We start from the raw sequence: 19279 nt of genomic DNA on the forward strand, positions 1-19279 counted from the left end.
TTGGCCGTGTTGTCTGGGGTAATCCGGGACAACTGCATATAGTCACGTCCTCCTACCCCCACTGTCCTCTACCAGAGTATTGACCATGGACGACGACAAAACCTCTATCGCAGGCCAGGTCATCGACCGCATGCCCGACTGCCTTCGCGCCCTGAGCGAGGACGAAATGAAAGCCCTCAACCGCAAGATCGTGCGCAAGGTCGACCTTGTCGTCCTGCCCACCATCGGCATCCTGTACATTCTCAACTATATCGACCGCCAGAACCTCGCTGCCGCAAAGCTGCAAGGCATCATGGAAGACCTCAACATGACGACCCAGCAGTTCGCAACAGCCGTCTCCATCCTCTTCGTCGGCTATCTACCCTTCCAGATCCCCTCCAACCTGCTCATCACCAAAATCCCCCGCCCAGGCCTGTACATCTGCCTGGCCGTCGTCGTCTGGGGCGCCATCTCCGCCGCCACCGCCGCCGTCAAGAGCTACAAGCAACTGCTCGTCGTCCGCGCCATCCTCGGCGCCGCAGAAGCCGTCTTCTTCCCCGGTGCAATCTACTACCTCTCCGCGTGGTACACCAAAGCCGAGCTCGGAAAACGCATCGCAGGCCTCTACATCGCACAGCAAATCGGCAACGCCTTTGGCGGGCTCTTCGCCGCCGCAATCCTCCAGCTCGACGGCGCCCACGGCATCGCGGGCTGGCAATGGCTGTTCATAATCGAGGGCTCAGCCACCGTCGGCATCGGCGCTCTCTGCTCCCTCATCATGCCCGAATTCCCACACAACTCGCGCCTGCTCAGCCCCCTCGAACGCGCCCTCGCCGTCTTCCGCATCGAAGCCGAAGCCGGCGCCGCAGAGGGCACAGAACACGAGCCCCTTCTCGCAGGGTTCCTCAAGGCCCTCCGCGACCCGAAACTCCTCCTGCTAACCTTTGCAAACATGCTCTCCCAGACCCAGGGCAGCATCGCAAACTACTTCCCAACGCTCGTCTCGTCACTCGATTTCTCCGAAACGGTTTCCCTCCTCTTAACCGCCCCGCCTTATATCCTTGCCGGCGCGGTCTACTACGGGATCATGTACTACTCCGACGCCCGCAACACCGTCTACCCACTCATTCTCGCCTGCGTAGGCATTACAGTCATCATGTACATAATCCCCATGACCACACCCAACGTCGGCGCACGGTACTTCGCAATGATGATCCTCCCCTTCGCCTCCGTCGGCCCGCAACTGCTCCTGTTCAAGACGATAAACCTCCACCTCGCGCGGCCCGTGAGCAAACGCGCGGCGGCATCCGCACTGGTCAATGCAGTCGGGGGCACGGCGAATATCTGGGCGAGTTATTTGTATTTTGCCCCGCCGCGGTTTTTGGCGGCGTTTGGGACGCTGATGGCGGCTGGTTTGCTGCTGGGGTTGACTGTTACGGTGTATCGGTGGGTTGTCAGGAGGGAGAATCGGAGACTGGATACTGGGGATTTAAGAGAGGTTGAGAAGGTGATGAAGGGCGGTGTTACGGGTGAGATGGTGGCTTTGGGGTGGAGGTATGAGATGTATTAAGTAAAGGATATAGTATATATGTAGTCATACATACATATTGAATGGAGACGGTGTTTGGCTTACACTGGTATTTGCCGGAGATGTTAACGCATTCGCTACTTCAACAACCACTTGTCAATCACTTGTCAACGACAAGATTAGTACTGTTAAGAAAGTCTGTCTAAACACTCCCCAATCAACCGTCCAAGCACCAACCCCCGTCTACGGGCAAACACCCTCCTCGCCCACTCCACAGCCCCAACGCCGTCCCCATCCCCAACACCAACAACCCCCATCGCCCCAGAAACACCACCCCTGACAAGCAACCACGCAATCAGAAACGCCTTGTACGCATACAGCGCCACCCAGGGCGCCTCGCCTTGACCCCTAGGATCTAAAGTCTCTTCTAGGTACCGCAGGAACCAGTCGATGTGTGGCTGAATCGCTTTGGCCGTGAGGTCCTCACATAAAATACTAGGCGAGGGGCTGAGGTAGGTAGACTGCGAGAGGACGGCGTCGATGGAGGCCTCGACTATGCCGGAGGTGTGTGAGGGGGACCAGATTTGGAGTTCTATCATGGCTGTTTGCCAGCTCGCTGTGCTGAGGGTGCTGTTTTCTGTCGAGGTTGGAGGTGATGTTGGAGAGACGAATGGGCTTAATGCGACGAGGGAGGAGCGGAGTGCGCCGAATCGGTCAATGCTTAGCATGCCCGTCATCGTGGACCAGCCGGAGATTTCGCGCGCCGAGGAGATGAGGAACTGCGTGATGTTGATCGCGCCGTAGGGGTCGAATGGCGGGAGGGAGGTGGAGAGGTCTGAATCCTGGGAGAGAAAGGCTCGGACGGCGTCGGCGTATTGCATTGCGGGGCCCTGGCCCTGTTTCTGGATGAGTTGGCGATGGGCCCATTCGGCCGGCGACGAGGCAGTCCAGTGGTCGCGTGGACAAGGGAGGTCGTGTTTGATTTCGAGGTGGGAGATGGAGCGCGGGATGGAGAGGAACTGGTACCAGAGAGCGTCGATCTGGTGGACGGCGAAGAGGGTGCGTTTGTGCGATTCGGCTTGGATGAAGCTGTGCCAGAGCGTGTCGAGGTCTTGGGTTGTGGATGGTTCGATGGTGGTTGGGTGCATGAGGCCGGTGGAGCGGGCGAGCGAGATCATTGCCGAGTGCATTTTCAAGCCATGGGATGAGTCTTGTCCGCAGAGATACATCATGGCGCAGATCTGGAGGAGGAGGTACGATTGCACGGCGGAGATGTCCTCATCGTTGGTGAGGGCGCGGGCTCGATGGAAGCAGCGTTTTGATAGATCTGCACCGCTCTCATCCGGATTCTCTGGGTCATCTCCGTACTGGTACGCCAGTGACAGCATGCTCAGGAGCAGATACAACGGAGCCTGATTAGAGTCGAAAGTAGGCTGGTGCAGAAACGGAACAAAGTGCGAGACATGGGCGAAGAAGAGCTCGCAGCCTCTTGCAATCTGAGCAGTCGACGGACTCCAGTCATCATCATTATCGCAAAGGCTGAAACTCGTAAAACCAGGCGAAGGATGGCCAGGCTTCAGCAGAGCCTGCAGGTCCATCACGTCTTGTCCAATGCGGTCGACACGGGGCTCGCTCATCGCTTGCTGCATCAACGCTGAAATGCTCTCGTCAGGATGCAGGCCGTGGGTTTTCGACACAGACTCATCGCTGCATTCTGTCACCGAATCGACTTCAACTCTTTTTCTATGCCTATCGTGATTGTCTGGATGCTTCCTCTTCATGTGTCGATTTCGCAGGTCAGGACGAGAGAACGTCGCCTGGCAGAGCTCACACGGCAGCAGTGCTTCACCCTCGGAGCGGGAGTGCAGGAGGGCATGTCGCTTGAGGTTCTCGTGCCGGGTGAAGCGACTCTGGCAGACGAGACATTGGAAGGGCTGGAAGGGGCCTCTAGCAGACATTTCATCACAGTCTGAGATGCGAGATGGAGGAGAGGTTGTCCCCGCACGAAGATCGCCGGCTATTGATCGGCTTATCTCAAGAAGTCTTTCAAAATATTGTACTTATCTGTACCCCGCATTATCTGCAACGGGAAACCTTTTCTGGTTTACGAGATTAGTTCTTTATCAGTTGGAGACGGCTAGCTAACCCCGAGCTGTGACTGCGGGCTTCGAAGGAACAGGAATGGACTTCCACTGTCTCTCCAGTAAATCTCAAGAGGACCTGCCGGAAGGATATTCTGCGAGGAAGAATTTACAGACAAGATGGCTCGAAGTGGTTGATATAATGACCTCAATATTTGGCCACGGATCGAGTACTCTGGTGAAGGCAGAATTAGTATTGTCACGACACAACAAATTTCAGTAATTCATCACTCTGAATGATATTATCTAACTAAGCCTGCGCAATACATTCAATCTCAATAACCGTCCCATCACCAGGCGGAACAGCCTGCAGACACGAGCGTGACGGCATCGGCTTGGGCAGGAAGTCAATATAGGCCTCGTTCATAGCAGCAAAGTCCTTCATATCTGCCAGGTACACATTGTACTTGACTACCTGGTCTAAGGAAGATCCAGACAGCTCGAGCACTTCTTTGAGGTTTTGCAGAGCGGTGCGCTGGGCTGTTAGCTGTGATGAGATGACTAGGGCTAGGCTTACTGTGGCTTGTTTGATCTCGCCAGTGGCTGTCTGGCCGGCGAGGAAGACGAGGCCGGGGACTTTAGTCGCGGGGCCTACATTGTTAGCCTAAGAATTACTATGTATAAAAGTACATACAGTTGTGAGGCTTGGGAGGGAATTTGTCGCTGGAGATGAGTTGGCGGGACATGTTGAAAGCTTGGTGAGCAAGTGATTGATGAGCAAGTTAAGATTGAATGAGTACAATGTTTCCAATCACTCCTACTCCCTTCTTAAATTAGTCTCATTTCTTCTTTGCAGTTTGGAGTCTGCGGGGACTGTTACGGTACGGCGACTGGGAGGAGCTCCTCCGCCTGCACCCTTCTCCATAATCAGATGCAGCTAAGGTATGGCGGCAATACAGAGGAGCTCCTGCACTCAGCTGCAGTCTGCAGTCCACGAGTCTGGAGGGATTATTGGAATGGCGTGGAAGCTAGGGCTAGTCTGCATGGCGAGCCTGAGGAGCTCGCCTGTACGATCGTATACTGAGGCTTCATACGTCGCCCTATATAATTGCATTCATGATATGTCCATTCATTATCAGTAGATAACAGTCAACACCTGAGTCAGTAAGTAAGTCAGCAATGGCAGCAGCATTCAACCCGCCCTCACCCACCCTCCCCGGCAAACCCTTCGTGCCAGAATGGAACCCTCCCCCAGTCACCAAGCAAACAGAAGGCTTCGCAACACTCAAGTCCATCGATCTCTCTCTCCTTGACTCTGAGGACCCCGCCGTCGTCGACAACCTCATCCAGCAAGTCAAAATCGCCATCCGCGACGACGGCTTCCTCTTCCTCGAGAACTACGGCGTCTCGCTGGAGCAGCTGCACCGCCAGTTTGCCCTCGCGCAGTACCTGTACAACAACATCAGCGAGGAAGATAAAGAGCGTCTCCTCTTTGACCCTGATACCGGCCGATGGTCAGGTTACAAGCATCCCTACGGCTTCAAGGTACCCCACCTAACCTGCCCAAAGTATTTATGTATATAAGATGCTATCAATGAACAGAACTAACGGTACAGCGCCACCGCGGTCCTATCGACGGAATCGAACAATTCAACTGGTACAACCGCGAATGGAACGACATAACACGCATCCCAAGCTGCCTGCACCCCTTCATGGATGAAATCCGGTCCTTCTGCAGCTATCTCACGGACTCGGTAAACCGACGGCTCCTGACCCTCTTCTCACGCGTCCTCGAACTCCCAGACGCCCACCTCTGGGAAAACGTGCAATCCCACGGCTCCCCAACAGGCGAAGGCTACTTCCGCCACGCCCTCTTCCGACCAGTCCAGAAACAAACCGAGCAGGCGTCCAAGGGCCTGCGCATGCACGGGCATACCGATTTCGGACTCACAACACTCCTCTTCTCCGTGCCGATTAGCTGTCTCCAGATCTGGGGGAGGGATGAGAAGTGGTACTATGTGCCGTATAAGCCCGGGGCGTTGGTGGTGAATATCGGGGATACGCTGGAGATTGTCTCCGGGGGCCATTTCAAGGCCACCAGGCATAGGGTTTATAAACCGCCGGCGGATCAGGTGGAGTTTGAACGGCTCTCGCTTGTGCTGTTTAATAGTTCGCTTGGGGAGTTGAGGATGCAGCCTGCTTATGGTATTTCCCTCCTTTCCTTGTTTACGGACCTGGGGTAGATGGCAGGCTAACTGGGTAGAATCCCCCCTCATCCAGCGGGAAGGATGCGTCGAAGAGCAAGGCGTGTACAAGGAGTTCAAGCGCCTCACTGAGCAAGGCCAGCTCGTCCCCTCGAATCGCGAGTGGCGTGAGATCCAGATTGCCACGGCGACGGACCCTACAGATACCGTGCAGAACCGGGTTGGGGCGCACCAGGTTGTCATTGATGGGAAGGTGATGCATCAGAGGGAGTACATGGGGGTGAAGGTTGTTTTGCCTGTTTAACTTGACTATTCTATTCCCCGCTGTCTCTGCTGGGTTTACCACCGTCGGTCTAAGTCGTCAATACAGTAATTAATGACAAGAGGCGCTAGACCGCTACACCAAAATCCCTGCAAGGCTGGTGGCTAGCCAGCTATCCTCAACAATTAACTATGAAAGAGTGGTTCGTCCCACATGGCTGACCATGGTACAAGTATCACCAAGTCGCTCATTGATTCGTAACGAGTTGGAAATTTGTCAGCGTCATAGATATCTCAATCGTTATACATGTTTGTTATTGCGGACTTACAAATCTTTTCTACTTCCTGACTGCGATATATAAAGGAGCTAGGACGAAGAACATGCATCAACCATCGATTGTTTCCTGCTTTACTATTGCAACCACTTAAACCCCATTTCACTATGAACGTCCACGATAAGCTCTCGTTCCTCTCAACCTTGCACCATGCACCTTACCCTGCCATCGACCCCCGGAACCCAACTAGCTCTGCAGCAGGGAAAACGGTCCTGATCACCGGCGGCGCAACCGGCATCGGATTCGCCACAGCCCGGAGCTTCGCCATCGCTGGAGCATCAACCATCGTACTCGTTGCGCGCCGCAAGGAGACACTTCAAAAGGCATCGTCCGAGCTCTCGGCTGCATTCCCAGACACCCAGTTCCTCACATACGCAGCGAGCATCACTGACGACGCGGAAATCCAACATGTCTTCTCCTCTGTTCGACAAACTGCTCGAAACAAGGATGTGGACGTGCTCGTCACTAGCGCTACCTATGCAAAGGCCGATAAGCCGCTGTCCAAGACATCACTGTCAGAGGTGAAGACGACATTTGAGACAAACGTCTACGGCAACTTGAATGTCGTCAATTCCTTTCTCGATACCACAAGGGAAGAAGGGAAGGTCATTGTGGATATTACGAGCCTTGCGTCTTATATGCTGTTTCCCCAGGCTGGTCCGTATGGTGCTAGTAAGGCGGCCTTTTCTTTCTTGATGCGTCATGTGCAGAGTGAGCACCCGGGGCTGCGTGTCTATACTTTACATCCTGGTGCTATCTGGACAGAGGCGAGTGCTGCAGCGGGCTTGACTAGGGATATGCTTGAGTGGGACGAGGTAGACCTTCCAGCGCAGTTTATTGTTTGGTTGGCGGGCCAGGAGGCAGAGTTCTTGAAGGGCAAGTTCTTGACAAGTCATTGGGATGTGACTGAGTTGATGGCAAGGAAGGACACGCTTCAGTCGGATGCGGATCTCAGTACTGTTGGGCTGAGGCGTTGATAGCAGTACTCGGATACTCGCTCTGCAACTGGCGTCAAACTATTGTCATTCATTATCACGTCAGTTTTCAGTCTAGCTCCGTATATTGGAGTTGTCAATACAGTTGTTGATTATCTCCTCGTCAGAGTCTCCCTCTAGAACTTCGACCGAGCTGGCTTGGGCTGCCGTCGTCTCCTCGATCCACGCTCCCTCGGAAGATTCAAAAGGAGGATTTATAAGAGTGTCAACATCCATAGCCTCACGCAAAAAACCTATCTGTTCCAGCTTTTCAAGAATATCTCGTAGATGCTGCTTCATCGTCTTATATTCTTCTTCGCCTTCAGCATCATTCCCAGCGGGAATCCCAGGCCAGCCAACCCTCCTGGAGCAATCCTGAAGACTTTGCCGGTCTATATCCGTGTGCCAAGCACGGCAAGCCCAGCTTACAGCCTTTAGGATATTCATCGTAGTGAGTGGGTTTCTGTGAGCATTGAGCTGGTCGTAGACATATTGTAACCAGTATATGCGATAGAAGGTCTTCCATGTCCCCACTACTTCTGTTCTTAGCTTATTATATGCGTCCATCCAAGATGGCGAGGGATATATAATGGTGATGTTTTTGAGCCCAAAGCTTCGAAGGTCGGGCGGTTGAGAATCGAAAAACACAAATCGTTGCACAGGAGGTGCATTCAGCAGAAGAACAATCTTTCTACCCCCCAGGATATTGTCAAACCAACGCAGGAACTCTCTGAAGATGCTTCCTGTTACTTTGGCCGGGGGATTGTGTCTCCAAACCATGCCAAGTGATTGAATATGGCCTTCGGCAGAACGGAAGGCATGAGGGTTAGGATTTCTGCCAATATACCAAGGCGCCAGACGATGAGAGCCATCGATATTTGTACAGAGAAGAGCCGAAATTCGTGTTCGGAACTCTTCCAGTCGGCTGGCGGGCACTTTGGTAAGAGCAGATTCTGGGAGCATCTTCCAAAAAAGTGTCGTCTCAACGAGTAGATACTGGTCTTGAGGCTTATACGCAGATAACACATTTTCTATATGCTGGGAGTGTTCGACGCGAGGTGCAGCACATCGAGCTCTGAATCCCAGAAGCCAACTGTTGCTGAATTTCGGTACGGTCATCCCTCTGTACTCTGGAATCTGCAGGAAAACCTCTTGAGCCTTTTGTCGTATCGATTCAGCGGTTATTATTGTTTGATCACTTTCAGCCTCAAGCCAATCCTGTACGGTGGCTTCAACGAGAGGCCAACGTTCTACACGGCGTCTTTTTGCGCTATGGAGGCACCTCGTGTCCCTCGGGTGGTCAAGACCTTTATATCGTGCTGACAGGATTTCCGAGACACTCGACTGGGAGATGTTTCGCTGATATTGTTGATGGAACCACTGGCGGAGCGCTTTGTGGTCGAGGGAAGGGTTTGATTCGTGATACGCCCGGAGAGAGGCTTTCTGAGAGACGGTAATCGCTTGACGAGGCATCTTGACAGCAATCTCAAGGGGGTGTTAATGGAATACGCTGATATCGTTAAGACGGCGTTGTATTTGATTAGCAATATGGATATCGTTATATGAAATATCGTTGACGACAATTGGAACCCGATTTGTGCTCAAAGTGGTCGGGCATCTGATTGGTGAACATTCGTTGATGAACCGTGGATTGACTAATATGACAAATCTGCTCCATATCGTTATATGCATTAACTCCATAGTAACTAACTACAGAGTGGCGAGAGAAGTGTTAGTCCGATCAAAAGACGGTCGAGATGGTAACCTAGAGATCGTGCTGAGACTGAGTGAAAAAGAAAGCCGTCTACAAAAAGAGAAACAAAAGAGAGTATCTATCCATATCTATCCACTATTATTGTTATATTGACAAGTGCTGAATAGAAACAGATGTCTAACCAAAGTTAAGGTTGTAGTTACGGTTGACTGAGTAGTTAACTTGCTTCAAAAGTGTAACATTTATTCTATATTTATATATTTATGCTTATTACTTAAGGAAGAACATACCCCCCGTCAATAAGCACATCACTCCCAGTCATATAACTACTCGCCTCACTCGCCAGGTAAAGATACAGCCCCTTAATCTCCTTCGTATGGCCCTGTCTCCCCAAGACAGCCATCCGATAGGCCTCGTTAACCGCCAACGGACTGGCGCCCATCTTGGTATCAAAGAACCCGGGAGAGACAATATTGACGCGCGCAAACTCGCGCCACTCCCGGGCCAGGGACTTGCCAAAGTGCGTCACAAAGGCCTTGGTCCCGTTGTAGATGGGCTGGTCGGTGGGCACGTTGACGATATGCGCGCTCATGCTGGAGGTGATGATGAGGTTTCCGCTGTTCTGGCGCGCAAAGACCTCGCCGGCGTATTTGGCGCAGTAGACGATGCCGTCGACGTTGACCGAGAGCTGTTTCTTGTATTCGGGGAGGGTTTGCTCGAGGATTGGTTTGGAGATGGCCATTCCTGGACTGTTAGCAAGAGTTTGTAGAATGAATAACGGTTACGTACCAGCGTTGGCAATGAATACGTCGATGCGTCCAAAGTCCTTCACCACGTCGGCGATTGTCTTTTGCACGGCCTCGGGGTCGGAGACTGTTACTGTCAGTATTCTTGTTGCTCTCCTTGCAGCCTCAGTCTTGGTACGCACCATCGACCTTATACGCAACAGCCTTAATGCCGTGCTCTTTCGCCAGGGCCTCTGCTTTTGCAACAGCAGCATCGTTTCTAGCCCATTAGCATCGATCACTTTCAAAGACCGGTTGTCCCTTACGAGTTGTACCACAGCGCAACCGCCGCCCCAGCCTCCGCCATGGCCTCAGCAACCGCATACCCAATCCCGTCAGCCGCGCCTGTCACGGTCACGACCTTGCCGGCCATCTTGAACTGATCGAGGACGTTGGAGGGCGTATCGGGGAATGGGCGCGGGAAGCCGTCGCGCACGACGGCGCAGTTCTCTTGTGTCATAGACATGGTGAAGGTGGTGTATGTCAGTATGTACAGGGTCGTGAAGAATTGTTGTTGGGTTTGGGTGTGAGGGGTATTTAACCGGTTGATTCTGTCTGGATTTCATCGGCGGAGTATAGACCGGGGGAGGAGAAGAGGGGGTCGGGGAGCTGTCGTCCGACTTGAGTGGATATCTGGTCCACTGGGAGTATACGGAGTTTAAACTTGTTAATTATCCGGAGCAGGTCGGGTAATTCAGCTTCACGTAGGCTATCTCTAGGTATTGTCTAAGAATATCTAAAAAACAATCCCACCCCCATCAACAACAATATCCGCCCCGTTAATATACCCCCCAGCCTCGCTCGACAACAACACAACCGCCCCCGTCAACTCCCCCGGCACCCCCATCCTCCCAAACGGATTCCTCTCCGCCCAGATCTTCCGATGCCCCTGCAGCCCATCCCCCTCATTCAGAATCGTATCCATATACCCCGGACTAATCGTATTCGTCCGAATCCCATACCTCGCCCACTCCGCCGCAAGGCAATTCTTCATCATCAGCAGCCCATTCTTCGACACGTTATACGCAATCTGCGGCTGCGGGAAATTCACCCGGTGCGCAGAGATCGACGCAATAAACGTTATGGCCCCGCCCGTCCCCTGCTCCACCATGCGCTTTGCCGCTGCCTGTGCGCATATAAACGCCCCCGTGGTATTCACATCGAGCACCTTCCGGAATTGAGACGGCGGCATGCTCAGTGCGTCAGCACACCCTACTATCCCCGCAAAGCAGCAGAGGATATCCACCGACCCGAGATCCCGGGCTGCATGGCCAAAGGCCGCATCGACGGCGTCTTCGTCTGTGATATCGGCTTGGGCGGTTAGGATCTTGGCCTCTGGGAATCTACTTCTGAGATCGTTGATTTCTTTCTCCGAAGTGCTGGGGTTCATGTCTAGGATTAGGAGGCCGCGGAGGCCGTGTTCCAGGAGGGCCGTGCAGGCTGTTAGACCCAGTGTGCCGGCGCCGCCGGTGACGACTGCGTTGCCGGTTATGGCGAAGCGCTGGGCGGCGCTGGTTGCGTGTGGTGTTGGGCCTGTTTTGGAGGTGGGTGTGCCGGTGCTGAGTGTCATTGATGGCACCTGGCGGCTGGTCAGGGCGTCGCGTTCTGTGGTCATTTTGATCGTACTGTACTTGTTGACTTGGATTGATTTAGATGGAGTGAGGTAAAGACGTGAGTATAAGAGCGGGGTTTATAAGATGGAGATGGAGTAGGTGCTGTCCCCGCATCTACATGTCGGAGCACTCTCGCCGATACTCAGTGCATCGGTTGGATCTACTCCGATAGGACTGTATACTGTATTGGCCAGTGAATGCTTTAGAGTACGCTTAATGTCTGACTACTTGGGCCCCTCAATAACAGTCTTAACGCCCTTTCCCGTCTTCGCCAGCTCCCACGCCTCAGTCGCCCTCTCAAACGGGAAGACTGCAGTCACAAACTCTCCCAACTTCGCTCCCAATCTCCCTTGACCTGCCAGTTGGATCCCCAGCTTAAAATCCCCAGGTCCATACCGGAAGCACCCCCTTGCTGTAATCTCCTTCTCGCACATCTCCGAGATCGGGAACTCGATCTTGCGCTTGCCCATGCCAGCCTGCACATATGTCCCTCCCATCCGCAGCGCATAGATGGCAGTCTGCACAGACGGTTCAGCACCAGAGGCGTCAATAGCAACATCCAGCCCACCATCACCGTCAAGACCATTCGCCTGTAGAATACGCCGCGCATTCCCCTCCGCATCCAGATCCTTATCAGGGATATACACCCGTCCCAGATCCTCACCAACAACCCTCCTCGCAAACTGCACTCTCTCCTCCAAAAGATCAACCGAAACAACAACCCGCGCTCCAAACTCCCGCGCCACCGCAGCCGCAAACACACCCACAGTCCCCGCCCCAAACACAACCACACTATCCCCAGGCTTGACACCCGCAAGCCGCACCGCATGAACCGCAACAGCCAGCGGCTCAATAAGAACCGCCTCGCGAACTCCAATCCCAGAGCCCTCAGGGATACGATAACAGAATTCCGCAGGGAGGAGGAAGTACCTCGCCAGCGTCCCGTGTAATCCAGACCCCGGGTCCGCGGCGAATTTCATGCGCGGACACAAGTTGTAGCGCCCGGCTTTGCATCTCTCGCAGTGCCGGCATGGGTAACCGGGCTCTATTGCGACGGTGTCGCCGGGCGAGAGGGTTGTTACGGCGGACCCCACGGCGTGGATTGTGCCTGAGGCTTCGTGGCCCATTGTTAGTGGGCTTGACTCGGAGACGAATGTGCGGATCCCGCCGTCGAACCAGAAGTGGACCTACAGGGTATTTAGTTGTATAGATCATTCAAAGGGGTTGAGGTGTACATCGCTGCCGCAGACGCCAGTATAGGCGATTTTGACGATGACATCGTGAGGGTTGTTGATGATGGGGACGGGACGGTTCTCGAAACGGGCGTCGAGAGGCCCGTAGAGTAGGCAGGAGAGGTTTTCTGGATCAGTCGCCATGTCTGGGATGGCTTGGGTAGTTGGAGGAAGTTCCAAGACCAAGGTTTGGAATTTGAATGTATGCTTGTCGGCCGACTGTTGGCCGACTACCCCTCGTCTTTGCGGGCTCGTTGGAGACACCATCTTGGCTATGTAACGATGTCTGGTATTTGGTTGTCTGATCACGGCATAGCATGGCCTGTATTCCCAACATAATCAAACAAATCAACCTCATCCGTGCTAGGGAATCCATTAAGCCCTTCAAACAAATCATTCTCCCACGATGTATCTTCAAAGAACACCTGCAACGTGGGATCAACAGCCAACGGCGCCAGTGACGTATCCGCCATTTCACCACCAGGCTCCTGTGTCTGGTAAGCCGAGTCATATTCTCGGATCTGCGCTGATTGTCCTGGCGGAGAACGATCCCGTATCCTGTCAAGGACGGCGAGACACCGCATCGCAGCGTTATTTGTTGGGCCTAGCGAGGCCAAACAGTCGCGGGCCCGGGATATCGACGAGAACCAGAGCTCTTGATTAACGGCCGCCAAGCTGCTGTCTAGCGGTGGGAGCGGTCGAAGGTGATGGATGCTCAGGACAACACTGGCCTGGAATAAGAAATAGGTTGCGTACCAGCTAAGGCCTGTGTGGAGGGTGTCGAAGAAGTCGCGGCAGAATGTTGTGACGTCTTGGATCGTCTCGACTGCGGCGAAATGGCACATGTTCTGTGCTTCTTCGCGCTCTGAAGGCACGCTGCATAGACGCTGACTCCCCCACCACAGTAGCATGCGCAGGTTTTGTTCTTTCCATCCGACTATTGCGCGTGGGCCACGGAACCAGGTTGGTACATCTTGTGCTGTGAAGTAAGAGGGAAGTGACAGTCTCCAAGCTTTGAGCTGGTGGTCGATGGATCGGGGCGCTTTCAGGTCAAACGATTGCCTGTACGGGCAGGATATTATTTCGCTGAATATTCGGTTTGCAATTGACACTAGTCGTGCCTGTGCGATTATAGCAGAGTATGTGGTCGGTCTATCCACCGGTGCAGTCAAGGGAGAGTCCAAAGCACAATTCTATATCCGTCAGAGATGCTAAATAACCTGGCCGAGATACCTACCGAGTCATCTACATTAAGCGGAAGACGGGTCTCGATAAAAGAGTCTGATGCCATGACCGGCCTCCCCGTTGTCAGGCTGAAGCCACTGTCGAAGCAATACACCACCCACCAAACGGCTCGCCGACGTTCGTTCAACAAGGTATCGTGTGTTCCTGACGGCGGCTCCCGATGTAGACCCAGACCCAGCGCCATTCGATACGCGATGCCAATGTAGTTGTATCCTGTATTCGGCCGGTCTCGCTTTTGCAGATAGTTACCCTGTTCTCGTCAGAAATAGTTCCATATAGTCCGACAAACATACCATGAGCAAGAACGCTTGAACAGCCACAAGGCTTCCCGACTCCAACATTCGCATCGACATACGTGACCGCGCAGCCATGTAATAACTACACTGGCTCAACGGTGACCCCCCAGTAGAAACCCAATGTCCAATAGCCAGAACAAGGTAGAATATCAAATGCCAGCTCGAGCGCGGGTGGATCTGCTGTCGACTGCGATACTTTTCCCGAAACGTAGTCTCATGTAGAATCGGGTATGAGCAGTTATACCACAGAAAATACGCATCAACGAGGTTATCCAGCACAGCTGTATTCGCAAAATGCATTAACAGAGACGGACTCCCCGCCTGACTCGCCCGCGCCGGTGACTCCCCTTGGTGTTCCTGCAGGTTTTCTGGGAGCAGGTCCGAGATGGTCTGTAGGAGCCTGGTTCCTGAGCTATTCCCTACATGTCTACATTAGCCAACATTGACATTAAATGGTTTATGCCGTACCGAGATATCCCTCCGCTCTTGCTGTAGGAAGAGACACCATTCCATCCGCCGGGTCCCGGGCCATAGAAGCCTCATTCCATTCGAAGCCATGCGAGGAGCCAGGGCTCTCAGACCCAGGCTCTAACTCTTGCGGTATCTCAACAGACTCAGGGTACTCAGAGTCCGGCGCGATCGTTCGCAGCGCATCTTCGATATCGACATCTGGGTTCAATCTGCGCAGTAGTGATAGCAAACCTGTACAGCGGACCTCTGCAGCATCCAAGTTTCTATCTACATCAGCTCTTGAACTCGCGGTATTCATATATAATTACCGTCTAGTCAAAGGCGTCCGAGACGGACGGGGCCCGAAAACGCAGGCCTTGTTTGCCTTTGCGCAGTACGAGCAGGGATTCGTCCCGGAGCACTGTTGCGTGGGCATCAGCATTTAATTCGGCCGTAGATCAATAGTCCGGGGTAAACTGATAGGGTACGTACCTTGCTTTTCCGTTTCTAGCACCCGGCCCTTGCATCAATTAGCCGCTCGTGGAGGTGGTCGGTGGTCTCTTACCCGGCATTCTGTGCACTGCGTCGGAATTGATCAGAAGCGATCGATCGCGTGGTTCCTGACTCGGGTACTTACAGCTCTTAGTTCTGCGAGTCCGGACTTCCGGCTGACGGATTTGGGCATTTTTCCAGAAATAAATGCAGACTTGATGCAAGTCGGAGCAGTCAATGGCGAAGACGAGTGCGGAGGAAGATGTTGTGGTCGTCGGATGACCTCATCGGAACACAGACGGCCGATTACTCCCGATTTTGCAGGCACTAATATTCTAGAGAATGTCCATATTATATTTACTTGCGGGATAAATATTGACCGTGAGATACTATTTCAGCCCCCCAGCTAACAGGAGGCTCTGTCCCGTCATGTATCCTGTCTTCACCAGCATCGTCACAACATTTGCCGTCTCTTCTGGCGTCCCCAGTCGACCTAGCGGGATAGTGGATGCAATGCCCGGAACTGCCGTAGTAGATGGCACCATGCCTGTATCGCCAATCATCGCAGGTGCAACATCGTTGACACTGATACTATACTCGGCCAGGCGCGTAGAGAGGTTTTTCATCATCCCGGTAAGTCCACCTTTGGAAGCAGCATAGTCTGGGCATGCCGGTTAATATTCGGTCTCACAGTTGAGATAGACTTACGACATCCATTAATCCCTCCTCCCGATGCAGCGATCGACGACATGAATACAATGCGCCCCCAACGTTGAGCTTTCATATGTTCTACCACTCCTTTCACCAGGACAAATGACGCGCGCAGATTGATGTTCAACATGTTATCAAACTCCTCGAGGGTGATGTCCCACACATTAGGCACTCGTTTGCCGTGTCCAGCATTCGATATTAAAATATCTGGTCGGTGGCCATGCTGGGCGTCAATTTCGCGAAACATGGCAGCTATTTCATCGGGACGGCCGACATCGACCTGGTGGGTAGAAATTTGGAGATTCTTCTCGGCATATCGCGAGTTCAGGTCTTCGACGAGCTCGTTGACAGATTTGACATTGGTTGAGTAGGTGAGGGCGAGATGGACGCCCTCTTCTGCGAGCTGGTGGGCGCATGTTGCTCCAATCCTAGCTTGAAATCAGCATGCCTGGTCATTATTCAATATAATCAGCCCTACCCTCCTGATGCACCCGTTATTAGGGCCAGTCGGCCGTGGATCTCGTTCAGTGACATTTCAGTAGTATCTGACAACTGCTCAAAACGGCATACCTGTCGTTGATTGAAGATAAGGTGTGCGTGATCGGCATTTGCAGGGTATAGAGGCCAATTGCCGATATGCCGACGGTAGTTACAGAATAACCAGTATCAACCATGTAGCAGGATGCCGGAGGAGCTCCTCTTGAGTGGGCCGGCCAGTTACCGGTATGTGGAGCACTGAGAGCTTGGCCAGCAATGCATACTTGACGATTCTAACCTCTCCTTGGCCTGGGAGATTTGATTTGGAAGGTCGGTCGTATCCTCCACTAAGGATCCGATCTTCGATAACAGAAAGGAACGCTTCGGGGATCACCGAGGGACCACGTGCCCCGGCGTCTCTCCTCACTTGCGATGAATCAAGTCCAGGCAGTCACTTTCTGCCACTTGGCAGGGGCCAAGCTTTGATAAGCTCATTGTGTATTCTTGGCCAGGAAGCAGTCAACAAGGAGAAATCAATCAGTCATGCGACGCTTCAACGGCCAATGGTTTACAGACGGCCAGGCATGTGCGAGCAGGAGAAACACTGTTGTTGATTCCAGCTCGCCTTTATCAAGAGGCCTCGGTCTGAGCCTAATTCCACCGGCTTCCATAATGACTTTTTAGTCGCATGCAAAGCTTTGCCTGATCCAGAGTCGCGTGCCCGCTTCTCGTGGTCCTTCACTTCTTTTCACTTCTTTTTCCCCTTTCTCTCATTTCTCTTATTTCTGCCTTTCATTGCTTTCCCCGCTTTTCTTCTCCCTCTCTACATTGCATTTCTCACAACCCGTTATGACCAAAGACGAGGAAAAGGTCGTAGGCGAGGATGTCTCTCCTTCCACTGAAAATGCACCTCTCGAAAATACGGCCAAAAGCCGCTGGGAGCGCAGCTGGCCGACCATTGCGTGCGGCGCGGGTCTCTTCTCCGACGGCTATCTCAACGGGGTACGCAATTCTCTCCCATTCTTCGTCCGCGCAACTAACTTCCCAGGTCATTGGCTCCGTCAATACCATGCTCAGCATGATCTACGCCGATGCCTACACCAAATCCTCCGCCAGCAAGAACGTCTCGTCCATCGCATTCGCCGGTACCGTCGTTGGAATGCTCTTTTTCGGGGTTCTGAGTGACCACTGGTCCAGGAAGGGCTCGCTTTTGGCTTCCACGCTCATCCTCATCCTATTTGCCATTCTCTCTACTGGATCATACGGTTACCACGGAAGTGTCTATGGTCTCTTCTCCGCCCTCGCCGCCTACCGTTTCTTCTTGGGTATTGGAATCGGCGGCGAGTATCCTGCAGGGTCGGTTGCTTGCGCAGAGAGCAGCGGCGAATTGAAAAACGGCCACCGCAATCGCTGGTTTATCATGTTCACCAATCTCCAGATTGATTTTGGATTCGTCGTCTCGGCCTTTACGCCTATGATTCTCGTTCTCATTTTCACGGAAAACCACCTACGAGCCGCATGGCGTGTGGCTCTGGGACTGGGCATCATTCCGCCGCTCAGTTTGCTGTACCTCCGACTCAAACTGAACGAGCCCGAGGAGTTCAATCGCGAGCGCATGCACAAATTTCCTATTTGGCTAATCATAAAGTGAGTACCGCGGCCACCATTTTGATTAGCACGCTAATGCGATCTAGATTCTATTGGAAGCGCTTGGTAAGATTCGTCTAAACCAAAAAGCCCAAGCGCTAACAGTCTAGGCCATTGTTTCTCTTATCTGGTTCGTCTACGACTTTTCTGCGTACTCTTTCAACCTCTACTCCTCTGCCTGGATTGCCCTCATCCTCGGCGACTCCTATCCCCTGTGGAAGAGCTTCGGATGGAACACGGTTGTCAATCTATTCTATATCCCTGGATCAGTTTCTGGTGCTTTCGCAAGCGACTGGCTAGGACCGCGCAAAACCCTAGCCATTGGCGTCGGTCTTCAAGGTGTCATCGGCTTCATCATGTCCGGCTGCTACGAGTACCTAAACACTCCGAAGAACGTCGCAGCGTTCGTCGTCGTTTACGGGTATGTTACTGCAGTATCAACCATCAATTCCAACTAACACAGCGCAGAATTTTCCTTGCTCTCGGCGAATTCGGTCCAGGCGATAACATCGGCCTGGTAGCCGCCAAAACCAGCGCAACCGCCATCCGCGGACAATACTACGGTATTGCAGCCGCAGCGGGCAAAATCGGTGCGTTCGTAGGGACTTATGTCTTCCCAGTGATCCAGGACAATGCGCCCAATGAGATCCGGGCCGGTCAGGACCCGTTCTTTGTGTCGAGCGCGCTGTGTCTTTTCAGTGCGGCGCTGGCGATCTTCTGTCTGCCGCATATTGGACAAGATACTATTACTGAGGAGGATAGCAAGTTCCGTCGGTATCTCGAGGAGCATGGGTATGACACTTCGTCCATGGGGCAGAAGAGTGAGAACGGTAGTGGCAGTGGACAGTAATTGGTATATCTGGTACACAGGCGGGTATTATGTACCGATATAAATAGCCTCGCGCGGTTCAACCGTGTTTAATCTATGTAAATAAGATCAATAATTCTTCTCGGTAGACGCTGTGTGAGAGAGGGTGGATTTGACTTTCCAGGTATTGGCAGGAGTTCTCGTTCAAATCTGACGACCTCGACACTCGTCCCCCAGTTTAACGAGCAACCCAGAGCCCTAAAGGACTATCGAAATTATTTTTGAAGGATCCGAAGAACACTGACCCGGATAACGTGCTTAGGGCAGTATATCATATTTGTGAAGTCGTATCTCTTACCTTGGACATCTAGACTGATATCTAGATTCGCTCCGACACTAATTATGATGAAATGTCAGTTCCTGTTCGTGAATTCTATGCTGTCAACG

The 19279-nt window shown here is 52.9% G+C and overlaps 11 protein-coding genes across 11 annotated transcripts; 4 read left to right on the plus strand and 7 right to left on the minus strand.

The window, feature by feature from the left end:
- Positions 1-90: 90 nt before the first annotated feature.
- Positions 91-1549, plus strand: ASPVEDRAFT_193725 (uncharacterized protein; the record flags this gene model as incomplete). Its single annotated transcript, XM_040809144.1, has 1 exon — positions 91-1549. Exon 1 carries the CDS (start codon positions 131-133, stop codon positions 1547-1549), a length of 1419 nt encoding a protein of 472 aa, XP_040668458.1. The 5' UTR covers positions 91-130.
- On the minus strand, positions 1521-3580 carry ASPVEDRAFT_42199 (uncharacterized protein). Its single transcript, XM_040812528.1, has one exon. The coding sequence runs from the start codon at positions 3463-3465 to the stop codon at positions 1696-1698; it is 1770 nt and encodes a 589-aa protein (XP_040668459.1). The 5' UTR covers positions 3466-3580; the 3' UTR covers positions 1521-1695.
- Positions 3581-3681: 101 nt separating this feature from the next.
- ASPVEDRAFT_689059 (RidA family protein) lies at positions 3682-4458 on the minus strand. Its single transcript, XM_040816006.1, has 3 exons — positions 4283-4458; positions 4166-4239; positions 3682-4123 (listed from the first exon to the last, which is right to left on the minus strand). The coding sequence occupies exons 1-3, from the start codon at positions 4332-4334 to the stop codon at positions 3899-3901; spliced, it is 351 nt and encodes a 116-aa protein (XP_040668460.1). The 5' UTR covers positions 4335-4458; the 3' UTR covers positions 3682-3898.
- Positions 4459-4767: 309 nt separating this feature from the next.
- ASPVEDRAFT_53325 (uncharacterized protein) lies at positions 4768-6096 on the plus strand (the record flags this gene model as incomplete). Its single annotated transcript, XM_040814778.1, has 3 exons — positions 4768-5133; positions 5205-5793; positions 5852-6096. 3 exons carry the CDS (start codon positions 4768-4770, stop codon positions 6094-6096), a joined length of 1200 nt encoding a protein of 399 aa, XP_040668461.1.
- A 296-nt stretch (positions 6097-6392) lies between these two features.
- On the plus strand, positions 6393-7622 carry ASPVEDRAFT_42201 (SDR family NAD(P)-dependent oxidoreductase). Its single transcript, XM_040812529.1, has one exon. It carries the CDS (start codon positions 6496-6498, stop codon positions 7363-7365), a length of 870 nt encoding a protein of 289 aa, XP_040668462.1. The 5' UTR covers positions 6393-6495; the 3' UTR covers positions 7366-7622.
- ASPVEDRAFT_131729 (uncharacterized protein) lies at positions 7438-8835 on the minus strand (the record flags this gene model as incomplete). The annotated part of the gene is made up of 1 exon (XM_040806852.1): positions 7438-8835. The coding sequence occupies one exon, from the start codon at positions 8833-8835 to the stop codon at positions 7438-7440; it is 1398 nt and encodes a 465-aa protein (XP_040668463.1).
- A 460-nt stretch (positions 8836-9295) lies between these two features.
- Positions 9296-10472, minus strand: ASPVEDRAFT_62664 (uncharacterized protein). The gene is made up of 4 exons (XM_040815630.1): positions 10128-10472; positions 10005-10081; positions 9866-9949; positions 9296-9820 (listed from the first exon to the last, which is right to left on the minus strand). The coding sequence occupies exons 1-4, from the start codon at positions 10325-10327 to the stop codon at positions 9351-9353; spliced, it is 831 nt and encodes a 276-aa protein (XP_040668464.1). The 5' UTR covers positions 10328-10472; the 3' UTR covers positions 9296-9350.
- A 143-nt stretch (positions 10473-10615) lies between these two features.
- On the minus strand, positions 10616-11380 carry ASPVEDRAFT_99800 (oxidoreductase, short chain dehydrogenase/reductase family; the record flags this gene model as incomplete). The annotated part of the gene is made up of 1 exon (XM_040818799.1): positions 10616-11380. A coding segment is annotated over one exon (765 nt), but the record flags the coding sequence as incomplete, so codon positions are not given.
- A 318-nt stretch (positions 11381-11698) lies between these two features.
- Positions 11699-12850, minus strand: ASPVEDRAFT_132702 (NAD(P)-dependent alcohol dehydrogenase; the record flags this gene model as incomplete). The annotated part of the gene is made up of 2 exons (XM_040806948.1): positions 11699-12661; positions 12710-12850. 2 exons carry the CDS (start codon positions 12848-12850, stop codon positions 11699-11701), a joined length of 1104 nt encoding a protein of 367 aa, XP_040668466.1.
- A 161-nt stretch (positions 12851-13011) lies between these two features.
- ASPVEDRAFT_84188 (uncharacterized protein) lies at positions 13012-16434 on the minus strand (the record flags this gene model as incomplete). Its single annotated transcript, XM_040817507.1, has 11 exons — positions 13012-13899; positions 13944-14201; positions 14245-14666; positions 14716-14981; positions 15055-15118; positions 15190-15217; positions 15263-15277; positions 15335-15524; positions 15601-15850; positions 15898-16328; positions 16379-16434. The coding sequence occupies 11 exons, from the start codon at positions 16432-16434 to the stop codon at positions 13012-13014; spliced, it is 2868 nt and encodes a 955-aa protein (XP_040668467.1).
- A 792-nt stretch (positions 16435-17226) lies between these two features.
- Positions 17227-18874, plus strand: ASPVEDRAFT_131818 (putative MFS phospholipid transporter (Git1); the record flags this gene model as incomplete). Its single annotated transcript, XM_040806863.1, has 5 exons — positions 17227-17379; positions 17426-18024; positions 18072-18090; positions 18135-18445; positions 18493-18874. 5 exons carry the CDS (start codon positions 17227-17229, stop codon positions 18872-18874), a joined length of 1464 nt encoding a protein of 487 aa, XP_040668468.1.
- Between the last annotated feature and the right edge of the window lie 405 nt (positions 18875-19279).

This window comes from Aspergillus versicolor (assembly GCF_001890125.1).
Source record: "Aspergillus versicolor CBS 583.65 unplaced genomic scaffold ASPVEscaffold_5, whole genome shotgun sequence".
Taxonomy (NCBI): domain Eukaryota; kingdom Fungi; phylum Ascomycota; class Eurotiomycetes; order Eurotiales; family Aspergillaceae; genus Aspergillus; species Aspergillus versicolor.

What these genes read in the sequence shown, in the direction of transcription:
- ASPVEDRAFT_42199 (XM_040812528.1), bottom strand. Translation starts at nt 3,465, where the DNA reads ATGTCTGCTAGAGGCCCCTTCCAGCCCTTCCAATGTCTCGTCTGCCAG.
- ASPVEDRAFT_689059 (XM_040816006.1), bottom strand. Translation starts at nt 4,334, where the DNA reads ATGTCCCGCCAACTCATCTCCAGCGACAAATTCCCTCCCAAGCCTCAC. An exon ending in CCCTCCCAAGCCTCACAACT is followed by an intron (nt 4,240 to 4,282) that starts GTATGTACTTTT and finishes CTAACAATGTAG; the next exon opens with GCCCCGCGACTAAAGTCCCC. An exon ending in GCGAGATCAAACAAGCCACA is followed by an intron (nt 4,124 to 4,165) that starts GTAAGCCTAGCC and finishes CTAACAGCCCAG; the next exon opens with CGCACCGCTCTGCAAAACCT.
- ASPVEDRAFT_42201 (XM_040812529.1), top strand. Translation starts at nt 6,496, where the DNA reads ATGAACGTCCACGATAAGCTCTCGTTCCTCTCAACCTTGCACCATGCA.
- ASPVEDRAFT_62664 (XM_040815630.1), bottom strand. Translation starts at nt 10,327, where the DNA reads ATGTCTATGACACAAGAGAACTGCGCCGTCGTGCGCGACGGCTTCCCG. An exon ending in TGTTGCGTATAAGGTCGATG is followed by an intron (nt 9,950 to 10,004) that starts GTGCGTACCAAG and finishes TGACAGTAACAG; the next exon opens with TCTCCGACCCCGAGGCCGTG. An exon ending in CGTATTCATTGCCAACGCTG is followed by an intron (nt 9,821 to 9,865) that starts GTACGTAACCGT and finishes CTAACAGTCCAG; the next exon opens with GAATGGCCATCTCCAAACCA.